Source organism: Podarcis muralis, chromosome 16 (genome assembly GCF_964188315.1).
Source record: "Podarcis muralis chromosome 16, rPodMur119.hap1.1, whole genome shotgun sequence".
Lineage (NCBI taxonomy): Eukaryota > Metazoa > Chordata > Lepidosauria > Squamata > Lacertidae > Podarcis > Podarcis muralis.
Genome location: NC_135670.1, coordinates 26,083,761 through 26,096,667, shown reverse-complemented (window position 1 = coordinate 26,096,667; position 12,907 = coordinate 26,083,761). Strand labels below are relative to the sequence as shown.

At 49.9% G+C, this 12,907-nt stretch overlaps 1 protein-coding gene across 1 annotated transcript; it reads right to left on the bottom strand.

The window, feature by feature from the left end:
- Nucleotides 1-295: 295 nt before the first annotated feature.
- Nucleotides 296-12,868, bottom strand: UNC119B (unc-119 lipid binding chaperone B). The gene is made up of 5 exons (XM_028709410.2): nt 12,532-12,868; nt 9,230-9,343; nt 7,830-7,938; nt 5,463-5,635; nt 296-4,336 (listed from the first exon to the last, which is right to left on the bottom strand). The coding sequence occupies exons 1-5, from the start codon at nt 12,851-12,853 to the stop codon at nt 4,224-4,226; spliced, it is 831 nt and encodes a 276-aa protein (XP_028565243.2). The 5' UTR covers nt 12,854-12,868; the 3' UTR covers nt 296-4,223.
- Between the last annotated feature and the right edge of the window lie 39 nt (nt 12,869-12,907).

Here is a 12,907-nt window from a genome sequence, read left to right as displayed (position 1 = left end):
ATGCTGGAACCAAGAGGGCCTCTGAAATGCTGCTCCTATTCTAGTCCAGAAACAGCCCCCACCATAACCTCAACCAGGAATTAAAGGACACTGATGAGCCCCTATCTCCTACCTAGCCTCTTTTCAACAGCTAGCACCTATTCTAAGGTGATCTGGACCTTTTTATTACCCACTTGTATTTTCAGGGTTCTCAGTTTTCCAGGTCCACAATACGCAAGACCTGCCTGGTCACCACCCACCCAGCTCCCAGCACTAAGGTCACGCAACAAATAAGACAACAGCAGCTGTGTGTTGATGGTTTTTTTTGCTTTTTTGTTTTTAATTACTATTGCTTTCAACAAAGTAACATTTTATACAAACGAGTCAGCTAGTATACTGTAGGTTTAGGAGACACACAAGATGACAACAGCATGGCGACGGTTCAATGTGGTGATCGTAATGGTCACACAGACTTCTTGGGACACTCCTGTCATCCTCTATGGAAAAATACCTTGACAGAAAAATATAACGTCCGTGATCTCTTTTCTGGAATTCACAAGATTAAAAGGAACAACCTGCCACTCTCCAAACGGTCACAGATGCACACAGACAGACCAAAAATGGGTTTATTATTGTCAGGCAAGGACCACAATGGAATAGAAAACCCTATTTTAAAAACAAATCTTGCAGGGGAAATCTTTCCAATGGCCAATTCAGAGACAAACTGGAGAAAGATGCATTTTGTCACAGTCCTGCAAATGTTCTTCTCCCTGCTGGTAAACCGATCGCAGGATACCAGAAAAGTTTTCTTTTTCCAGTCATCCCAGGAACATCTCTGAAAAATCAGTGGGACTGAGAAATAAACTATCCCCTTGCCTGGGTCTGATGGCCTTATAAAAATCCCCATTAATTAAAAAATAATAATACATAGGAGGTCCAAGCATGTTTGCTGGTGCTTCACCAAATGGGAAATGTAACAGAGCAGCCCTGTTATGACCAGGTCTCTCCATTAGTTAGGGTGGGGCAAGCGGACAATGCAATGCAAGGACTTCAGTGCCTGCACAGCCACAGAGTATATGATGGAAGCAGCCGCTGTCAACACCATTGGAGGGCAACAGTGAACCTTACAGATTAATGCTTTTAAGGCAGATACTTTTCATGGCAAACCTGTCATCAGTATCAATCTGCATACAATACAGAAGTCAATGTATTTCCAGTTTCCCTTCCTCATAGACACTTCTTGCTTTCAAGTGTCCTGTGTGGTTTATTCAACAGGGAAGGGCTCAGTTTCATTAACAATTCTCCAGAGGGACGAGGACATGCAAAGAGGAAGACAAGGGCTTGAAATCAAGCCAGGGAGATGGCCTGCCAAACTTAGCAGAGGCCACGAGAAAGCCCCCGTCCCCCAGGTTATGGCTGGGGAGGAAGAACGAATCGTTGACGCCTTCCAATGGCAAGTAGGGAGATGGCCCATCTATTCCAGTTATAAATTTAGGTGCCCCTGTCTTTGGATAAACGCTGTTCTTGTATCTAGCCCCCCACACCCTGCACTAACACTATGGTCAACATGGCAGAAGCAGACCCTTCCCCTCCTCTTCCATATGCAACCCACGGATGCAGTGTTAGTGCGAAAGGAAGATGGCTCAGGGGGTGGGGGAGGGAGAGACAGGCTTCCACACAGGAATGCAGCATGTGGTCCCAAGGGGCAGCAGCCACATGAGTGACAGATAAAAGTGCCGGCTGGACGAGGCCAGGTTCATCTTCTATCAGGTGGGGTAATTCAAAGAGCCGCCCCCCTCTCTCTCTTGGTGCAAAGTGTTCCAGAGAGCTCAAATCCACACATTTGGCCACGTCCTCTGGGGCATCAGGATACCTGTCTCTCGCTGCCCCACACTTCCTTCCCCATTTCACATATTTGGTCCCACAAGGCAGAAGCAGCAACAGGCAGAATTTAACAAGCAAGCCCCTCGCCCCATTACTGTTTTCGCAATTCTCCTTGAAGAGATGGGAGCTTGCAAAGGACACACAGAGTATTAACACTCGGAAGGAATGTGGGGAGGCAGAGAGTTTCAGTTTTTGAGAAAGAAGAAGTGAGAAGGAGGAGAAGAGAAGAATCTGGAGCCCAGAGAAGGGGGCCAGCAGCTGGGAGTTTATTGCAAAGTACGGTACCTGCTCTTGGCTCAGATTGCTGCCCATCCTTCCCAACTGCTCCTGGGATAAATTCGTAAGAAAGCAAAGGCGGGACGTCCTCGGAAGGAGCCTGAGCAACAGTAAGAATGATGTTTAAAAGGCACCTGGTGTTTTTAATCACATTGACTCTGGAACCCCATATCACCACCACCTCCTCCTGTGGAATGAGGAAGTGTTTCCCTCAACTGTTCCTCTGGGAATGTGGCCTTGGACATGGGGAGAAAAGGCACCTTTCTGTGGAAAGCATCAAGCGGACTGCAGCAGAACTGACTACCATCATCAATCGGTAGAGACAACTGGGCCACACAGTGCAGGAGCTGGAACATCACAGGTTAGGAAGAAAACAAGAACAAAAATACAGAGGGTTTTCTTTTCTGTTAACCCACAAACTTGGCTACACAGGGACAAAAAGCTCTGGCCTTTTCACCTTTATTACATCCCCAATATTTTGGGAGTGGTTAAGAACATCCTACCTTACAGCTAAAGAGTCCAAGCCATTTTCCTCTTGCGTTTCGCCTCCTACAAACGCTCTAATCTGTAACTATCCTCCTCCCCTCTCTAAAAGGGTTTGTTTCAGGGTAATGTGCGTGTGCCTCCACCCCCCTCCAAAAAGGGCTAGTCTCAAGAGCCTGGAAGGCTTTCTCCCGTGCAGGCTGAATTAGCATCTGACACAGAACCGGCCCCTGACTGCAAGGCCTTTGAACACCAGCTTAACTTTGAAGCGAGAGAAAGGCCTGGGAGTGGAGTCCGACAGCAACAAAAATACTGCTTTGTAGTTGCCGACAGCCGTCTCAGGGCAAGATTCCCGCTTCCCTGGCTGATACACACCCTCCTCCCCAGGCCCTCATCCAGTACTCCCTCCTCACCTAACCAACAGGCATAGCGGCATCTCAGCAGCAAAAGCTGGCTGGTTTCCTACACATTTAAATGGAGCCAGTAAAAGCTCAGAGCTGCAGATTTCAAGAGGGAAAAGTCCCTTATTTTCACAGCCACGCTGATTCCGTCACATCTCATTGCACTGGGGAGCCTATGGAGCCCACTTCAACGGCGGCACAAACCAAGGCAGGCAATACAAGCTGGTTAACACCACCATTTCTTACACTAATACGTTTTGAGACACAAACAGAAGATTTCTCCTGGGAAAATCTGCCCTGCTGCTTGGACAGGCTCCACCAGGCAATTCCTGGCTTTTGCCCACCTTTGCCCACCTCCTTTTTTGCACTCCTTTCAAGGAAAAGAGCAAAACTGAGATGCAGAACGGAACCTAGGCTGAAGGCAGGATGGAGAAGTGTGTGGAGTGTTCAGGCTGAAATGCTCATCTCAGTCTCCCTCCCCCTAAGCTGGTTGGCAGAAAAGGCCTCAAAAGACCTCACAAAGACTCACAGTGGGACGCAGGCCTTTTTTTGCCAACCGGTACCCAACAGCGTTTAAGGAACATTCAAGACCACAGAACGAAGCCACAATCTGGAGCATCCCTTAAAAAAAAAACCAACACCTCTCCTCCTTTTTGTTTTGTTTTTTGGTTGGTTGTGAATGGTGGGCCCTTACAGTCAATCATACAGGCTGGGTCACCAATTTTGCCAAAGTGATTCACCAGCCCTGCCACACTCCTCCAAAGGGGGGAAACCAGCTATATACGTTTCATGGGCTACCTGGAAGAGGAAACAGCTTTGTGTCGGAGGACCCTTTGCCCACCGGAAAGGGGAAGAACATACAAGAAATACAGGCTAAGTGCGCCAAACTACAAGAACTGCTACATCAGTTTAACATTTAACAGACAGTCCAACCTGTAACCTGACCCAGGTGCCACTGGGGACCGAGCAGAGGACCAGAAAGGAACAAGGCTGGAAAGGGTTCGGGTTTGCCAGGGGAGCTCCTTTACTGTCACCAGTTGCCACCTCAGCCCCTTCAACATCACATCTTGAGCCTCACAGAGCTTTCCGCAAAAGGCCTCGGAGTCCAGGGCAGCTTCCCTGCTCTCCTCCAATGTGACCAGGATGGCTGGCGGTAGTGCAAAGTCCAATGGAGGGGGGAGGGGGATGCAGCGGCGGCGGCTACTGCCCTCCGTTGTAGGCATAGTCAGCCTTATTGTGCATAATCAGCTTGTTGTCCACAAAGTAGAAGCTGTCTGAGCGGGTCTCGTAGGGGTTCTCGACCATCAGACGGACTGCGTGGGGCGAAAGAGAGGGAGGGAGGGAGAGAAAGAGGAAGAGAGACAGAGATAGGTCAGTTAGCCTCAGCCATAGAACATAGCACGTAAGGAGATCTCTATATGTAACAACTCCCCTGCTGACCACTTACTAAAAAATTGAGACGTGCTACATGAGGTCGCTTATTTTACGTGCAAGAGCAACTGAACTACATAAGTGCAGCCAGTGAATGGAAAGCAAACATTTATTTATTGACTTTATATCCTGCACCCACCTCTAAGGAGCCCAAGGTGGCAAACACATCAATAAGAATCCAATTAAAATTTCCAAAAAAAGAATTTTAAATAGCTCAGTTGGAAGGTTGCAGGTTTGATCATTGTACGGGGCAGCTGCATATTCCTGTATTGCAGGGGGTTGGACTAGATGTTCCTCAGAATCCCTTCCAACTCAACAATACTAGGTTGCTATGACCTTCTAAAACATATTTTTAACACCCAGAGCTTGTAATGGAACAGAGAAGTCAACCAATTCAGTGCTTCTGCGTAACCACATTCTTCCCCTGAATGAGGAATCTTTTGAAGAGAGTGAGCTGTGCTTACTCAAACTGAAATTAGCAGCAATACTCCCCACTTTTCTCTCTCTTTTTAGGCTGCGGTGGCCACAATTCTAAAAGGCATGGTATTTGAAATATATCAAGTTCACACTTAAGATTTCTGTGTGAAGTTCTGTTTGGCCCTATCTTCTTCCTTGTGAAAAACAGCTTAAGCAGCTAGCAGGAAGAGGTTAGGTCAGGTTGAAGACTGTGCAAAGTTAGTGCAGAATACAGCGGATGGGTTACTAACCACGAGTGACCACTGAACAGCTATTGCTGGTGCTACAAGAACTCCATTGGCTACCAACCGGCTTCTGAGTACAACTCAGTTTGAAAGGTTTAAAGCAATGCATGACGTTTGGTAGCTGATACTGAAGCAAAGTCTACTGTATCCTCTTCAACGTCATGCCCTCCAATTTTGGACTACAACTCCCATCAACCCCACTCTGCAGCCTGCAGTGGCTGGGGCAGATGGGATTTATGGTCCAAAATGACTTGGAGGAGACCAGGCTGGTCTTGAGCCAGCTCTGGGTCACACAAGAGATACTTACTGAGGTCCTCTGAAAGTTGTGGGAACTCGTAGATGTGCTCACAAGTGTTCCTGCTGCTGGGGATGCAGAAGCCAAAATCAAAGTCAAAATTCTTGAGAAGGCGGTCTCTGAAGTAATGCCTCTCGATCATACGGAAATTCGACACAGGCTTGTCTCCTACTGTGAACTCCACGCTGCAGAGACAGGAGGGAAAGAGAAGAACAACCAGTTAGGTGGTCAAGATGGTCTCCTGACTAGAAGCCAAAACTCGGTTTCTGCAAGGACCCAGCCCTGGAGGCAATGCTGCCTGTGATGGGCACAGACAGAGCTGTAACTCAGTGTTTCCCAACCTTTTTTGGGCAAAGGCACACTTGTTTCATGAAAAAAATCTCGAGGCACACCACCATTACAGCCCCGTGACGTCAGCGCGCAGCGTCACGCCGGGACGGACATGATTTGCTAGCAAATTACATAATCACCTCCTTGAGGGCTGGCTCATCTTCTCCGAAGGCAGAACCCCATTAATTAACAGCACAGACTCACACCATAGCCAAGACGAGGGGGGAAAACCTCAGTCATGCACAGTCATGCACATGTGGGGGCTAAATGAGGACGAAGACCGGGCAGAGAGCAGGGTTCAAATCACCCCACCTGGCCAGGACAATCCCTGGGTGCTCCCTTGGGCCACTCGCCTGACCCACCTCGCAGGGCTGTTGTTGCGAGGATAACACGGGGAGAACCACGCGCGCCCCCGGGAGCTCCTTGGAGGAGAAAGCGGGCGATGAATGCAATGCACGAAATATATGAGAGGCGACCAGGTTTTGCAGGTGAGGGGCCCCCGCCAGCCTCCGCTTCCAACACCCGGCGCAACGACGGCGAAGTTTTCCCCCGGGCTCGGCTCGGGGAGCAGCGCTGCTCCCCCCCGGCTCCCCTTCACCCTCCCGGCTCTCACTGCCGCCCACTGGGGACCCCCCTCACCTGCCAAGTCCGGAGCGCCGGTGGAAGTTGCATGCAGGGCGCCGCGTTGCCATTGCATTGCACTGCACTCCATGCAACGCCTGCACGCATGCATTGCCTTGCACGCCCGCCAAGGGGTCTCCCCGCGGTCCGATGCGTCCCCTCCGGCGCGGATGCAGCATTGCAAAAATAAAAAACCCCCGACGCAGCCCTACCTGGGGGGCAGCCTCCGCCTCCGCCGCTCCGCCTCCGCGGGGATCCCCGGGCTCCATCCTGCCGCCCGATCTCCGGGGGGGCGCAGGCAGGCTGCGCGGGGTCTGCGCGGAAGAGCCCCTGCCTGCCCGGCCGCCGCCACTGCGCTCATTCCATGGCCGGGAGAAGAGCGCTTCAAACAAAACGCCCGGCCCGCCAGGAAACGTAGTTTGCGCACCCCGCGCGGGCGCGGAGCCCAAGGGCGAGGGGACTACGGATCCCGGCAGCCCCCGCGCCGGGGATGGAGGGGGAGAGGCCGGGTGCAGGGATGGAGGGACGGGTGGGCGAGCGAGTGAGTGAGTGAGTGGCAGCTGCCAAGCCTTGGCCGAGAGCCAGGAAGGGCCTCCGCGGAGGAGGAGGGAGGCACAGAGCGGGAGGGAGGGAACCCCAGGGGTCATCTAGTGACGGCGCCCCAATCGAAAATTTGACTTTAAAAAAAAAAAAATCTTTCAATTTTTTAATTTTTCCCGCGGCACACCAGGCAACATCTCGCGGCACACTAGTGTGCCGCGGAACAGTGGTTGGGAAACACTGCTGTAACTAACCTGCAGGAGCAAAACATGGGCTGCCCACAAGCACTTGTTCCTAAAGATAACAGCTTTCATTTCCTAAACAGAATAATAGAATCAAAAGTTCCTAGTGCCTATGATTGTGAAGGTATGTTTGAAAAATGAGGCAGCGCTCAATGACATCTCAGCAACTGACAACTATTTGCAGCAAACAAGCCTAGGGCTCCTTGCTCCTATCCACAACTAGCCAAATAAATTATGCAAAATAATGAAGATGGCTGGGTTGTGACAAGGAAGTGAAATCAAGCATGTTGTGAATTTTTACAATTTGCACAATGCCACTTCTAGTGTTGCAGATATATTGGGTTGTACCCAGCGTTGGTTCTCCTCCATATAGACCCAATGAAGTTAATGAACCAGACTTAATGTAGGTCCTTTAATGGGCCTACCCTGAGTAGGACTTAGCTGGATACAACCCATTCCTTTTTTAAACTATTTTTTTTATTGTGAATCACAGATTATACCGAGCCCCAGGCACAGCCACTTTTCCAATATACATTCTTTGTGAGCTGATGAACCTGCTTTATACAATCTCAGAATCATTTGATTGCACTCACAGGGTTAGCAGGGTAGCCCCCTTTCCCCCATCACTCCACAAGCTCCTACTCACGTTGCGCCAACTGTCCGGAGGCGCAGGAAGGCAGGTGTGAACTGATAGCGGACAAAGCGCCCTGCGCTGGTGTCCACCTCCCCGGCGTCACCGTCATCGTCCTCTTGCTCTGCAAGAAGCGACATTTAAGAAGCAAGTCACCCATGAGATATCATGCACACCTTTTGCTGGCACTCCCTCAGCCACACCTGTCAGGAAGGGGGCAGATTCTCCCATCAGGCCACCATGGCCTGCCACCCTGCAGGACCTGACATCCTTCCGCAGGGCCTGCAAGACAGAGCTGTTCCACCAGGCCTTTGGTCAGGGCGCAGCCTGACCCCCTCCTCTGGCAATCGGCAATCTGCACAGAATTTTGCTTGATGGTTGCCATTAATTTGATCTTAATTTGATTTAATTTTATAATGAATGTTTTTAGAATGTCGGATTATTTTGATTGTTGTTAGCCGCCCTGAGCCCAGCTTCGGCTGGGGAGGGCGGGATATAAATAAAATTTATTATATTATTATTATTATTACTATTATTACTATTATTATTATTATTATTATTATTATTATTATTATATTTGAGCCTTCTTTCTGGCAGCACCTTGCTACTCCCAGAACTGCACCAAGCACTTTTGACACAGAGCCCCCAACATCAGTTGAACAGGTTTAATTTACCCAGGTTGGTGACATTTTGCATGCTGAATCAATCACCCTGTGGTGTCTTTGTTTGTTTTTACTGCTCTACGGTCACTACTGGTGTTAATGTTTTGTGCGTTATTGATTGTAACAGAAATTGTTTGCATTTTAGTATTCTTCATGTATTTTAAACCACTCTGAGGCCATGGACGTGAGATGGTCTATAAATGAAATTAATAATAACAACAATGATAGCGATAAGCAGCTCTCTGCTGGCGATGTGCTAAGATGGTGACTTGATTCATGTTACAGACAGTGTTAGTTCAGCTGGGCTGAACTGCAGGGTGGGCAAAGCTGGTGGTGTTTAGATACAACAGTATCAGGGCCCTATTGTGCTGTATACTGCATGCAAGAGAAAATGTAATGAAGCCTTTCCCCAAACTTCTGTCTGCCAGATGCTTTGCACTACAACTCCCACCAGCTTGTCTATATTAGTGGTGAGCAATATATCATGCAAAGTAGTTTATATAAAAGTTATTGAGTTGCCTTCCTAATCCCTATGGAAAATTTGCAAACTTCTTTAAAATATTTGTTGGGAACTTTAATGTCAGAAGGGGGGAGGGAAGGAGAAAAAGAGGCGGAATTGCAGAAATCATTCAAATCTTTAGAAGAAACTATTTAGATTCTGAAATCCCAGCAATTTCTAGACAGAGACTGAACCTTAGGCTTTATGTACAAGCTCTCACTTTCTCTATTTTTTCTTCTTCAGGGCCCACTTACCTAAAGCTGAAGGTTTGGCAATTTCAAATAGCACCGTCCCTGTCTCCAGGTCCCTGATCTTGAATTTGGTGAAATCAATATTGTAAAAGTTGTCCTCTGGTCGGCAGAGATAGTCTAGGAGACAAAGGAAAAGGAAACCTGAGAAGTCCCATGTGGGGGATTACCATTTGGGAAAGACAAGACAGGTAAAGGGATCTTGGACTTCAGGGCTGGGAAGAGCCATTGCAGCCCAAAGCCTTGGAGGTCTACTGCCAATCTGATGGGTCCATCCTGCTAGAAATAAAGCTTCATGCATACATAAACCCAAGGACCTCATTTTTATATACAGGCGGTCACCATTTTAGGTGAGTCCAAGTGACGTGTGATCGCTGACACACAGGTCCTTTTGGACCCGCAAGAAGGCAGAACAGGATCGGAGCACACTTAAATGTGCTCCTTCGACGAGTGTGGGGGACAGGAATGGAACACCTGCACGAAATGGCTGCCGCCTGTATATAAAAGAAAGGAGAGTAGATATTGCGGCAACACTGCAAATAAGCCCACAAATGTTACTAGCCTGCTCCCTGCCCACCCCCCCAAGTACTAGCTTCCTATAAAGCATGCACAAAAACACAGGCTTCTAGCCACTTGACAAGCTAGTACAGTGGTACCTCGGGTTACATACGCTTCAGGTTACAGATTCTGCTAACCCAGAAATAGTACCTCGGATTAAGAACTTTGCTTCAGGATGAGAACAGAAATCGTGCTCCGACAGCATGGCAGGCCCCATTAGCTAAAGTGGTGCTTCAGGTTAAGAACAGTTTCAGGTTAGGAACGTACCTCCAGAATGTATTAAGTACTTAACCCGAGGTACCACTGTACTGCCTTTCCTTGCCCAGGTTTATTGAAGGAAGGAAGGATAGAGCAACCCGCCAGTGTGCACAATAGTGAGTTAGATGGACCAATTGTCTGACCGAGGAGCTTCCAATGTCCCTTCTCCACCAGCCCTCTGTCTTATCATACTGGTTGTGGAGAAAAATGTTAGACACAGAGAGCCAGTGTGTGGTGTTGTGGTTAGGTAAAGGTAAAGATACCCCTGACCATCAGGTCCAGTCGTGACCGACTCTGCGGTTGCGTGCTCATCTCGCTCAAGAGGCCGGGAGCCGGCGCTTGTCCGCAGACAGCTTCCGGGTCACGTGGCCAACGTGACTAAGCCGCTTCTGGCGGACCAGAGCAGCACACGGAAATGCCGTTACCTTCCCGCTCCCCACCAGAGAGCGGTCCCTATTTATCGACTCGCACTGTGAGGTGCTTTCGAACTGCTAGGTTGACAGGAGCTGGGACCGAACAATGGGAGCTCACCCCGCCGCGGGGATTCGAACCGCCGACCTTCTGATCAGCAAGTCCTAGGCGCCGTGGTTTAACCCACAGCGCCACCCGCGGTCCCTGGTGATGTGGTTAGGGTGTTGGAATAGGATCTGGGAGACCGGGGTTCAAATCCCCACTCAGCCGTGAAGCTCACCTTTGGCCAATAACTCACTAACGTACGTCTAGGATTGAAGGAAAGGTGGGGTATAAATGCAATCAATCAATCAATCAATCAGTCAGTCAGTCAATCAATCAATCAATCAATCAAAGAAAGGACTCAGAGGAGGAATGGGCTGGTCATTGGCCTGCAGGGAATTCCTGGTATGGAGTGGAACCCATTGAATGCATTACATCAGTACAAGGATTTCTGTTTACATCACAAATTCCCTCTCCATCTCCCTCTGCTCTCACCATATCTACTCTGAAGGAACAGATTTAGGGGTTGTGCTGGGGGGGGGGGAGAGGAGAGAAGTAGGGAAGTTCTGACGCACAAGTGGAAATTCTTGCACTGACAGAACACATTGATTAGCGTTATACTGGAACACCCTATGGTTATTACATGAGTTGTTAAATACAAGCCTGGGCAACCCTGTATTTCCACGATTGTAGGCAGACTGCAGAGAGAAAGTCATTCTAAGCCAGAAAGGACTGACGGCAGAAAGAAAAGAAGTTATTAAGAATTATGACTGCAGTGATGACTTTCAGGTGTGCTCACAGTTCTGCAAGTAGAAAAGCATAGGGAAGCTATTACCATCTTGTTAATTGAAAGTACTGTATTAAGTAAGAGGGAGTAAAGAGACTATTCAAAGGGGGGGGGGATGGAAATGCTGTTCAGAGTACCTGATATACTAATATGCGGCAGGGTGGTGCTAGGGTGCCTTGGGGCTCCCAGATTTTTGCGTCTTTGGTGGAGTTACTCTGACAGAAAAAGGGACTGGCTAGTTGGTAAGTAACTAGAGAGGTTGTGCACATGAAGTGGGTGGCAGCAGCAACACAGAAAGCTGATGGTGTACTCAGGGTTTCCCAGTTTCAGGGGCACCCAGGAGTGAGAACTTATCCATATCAATTCTTTAAATGAATGAATGAATCTTTATTTGCGTCAGCCTTACAGCTGGGGCTAGACAAAGCCCTGAGCAGTTAAATATACATATCCCGAGTTTCTCTTAGTTGCAAATAGGGGGATAGATTTTTTTGAGTGAAACAAGAAAGCAGGGTGCATGCTCTGTCTCCCACAAATTTCCTGCGCTCAGGGACAGGAAGGAAATGGAAACCTAACAGACACTTGGGGGCCCACGTTTATGGGTCTAGCCGGTGGGGCCATTAAAGGGAGGTTTCTTCGGAGCAAAATGCTAGCGGGCGTGTAAAGGGAGAATGTGCTCCGCCGCTCCCAATTTTCTGCGCCCTGATTGGAAAAAGAACATGACTACAGTGGTACCTCGGGTTAAGTACTTAATTCGTTCCGGAGGTCCGTTCTTGACCTGAAACTGTTCTTAACCTGAAGCACCACTTTAGCTAATGGGCCTGCTGCTGCTGCCGGAGAACGATTTCTGTTCTTATCCTGAAGCAAAGTTCTTAACCTGAAGCACTATTTTTGGGTTAGCGGAAGTCTATAACCTGAAGCGTATGTAACCTGAGGTATCACTGTATTCAGAGCAAAAGCATAATCGATGTTGGGGTGCCCAGAAGAGTCCATAGAAGGGGCAACCTTCAGAGGCAAGAGAAGATTTGGGGGGGGGAGCGTGAGGACCACCCCTCCCAATTCCCCTGGCCTACGGAGAGGGGGGGCAGGGTAGATACATGGGTGCCCACCTAAGTGAATCCACGAACTGGGGTGGGGCGGGGGCTCTGGGGAGTCGATACCGGGGCGCAGAGAGAGGGGGCTTGGCACAATGTCGGGGTTCGCCCGGGGGGGCTCCTCCTTCCTGCTGCTCCTCGGGGGCGCCCCTGCTACTCACTCTCAGTGACGCGGCTGAGCCCCAGGACGTGCTCGGGCCGGACCGCGTCCAGCGCCAGCAGCTCCGCCTCGGTGCGGGGCAACACGGCGGCCCTCAGAGGAGCCACGACCGCGGGCGACGCGTCTCCGGAGCCTCTCCGGCCTCGCAAGCGGCTCAGCGCCCCGCCGGCCCCCGACGCCACCCTGGGCTTCGAGCCGCTCATCGCCCCGTCGGGCCCGCCGCCGCCGCCGCCGCCGCCGCCGCTGCCAAGATGGCTGCCGCCTCCGCCGCCGCCTCCTTTCGTAGCTATGGGAGCGAGGGGGCGTGGCCAGGAGGACGCCATTGACGGAGGTCGAGGAGGGCGGAGCCAAAGGAGGCACGTTGGTGGGAGGTAGGG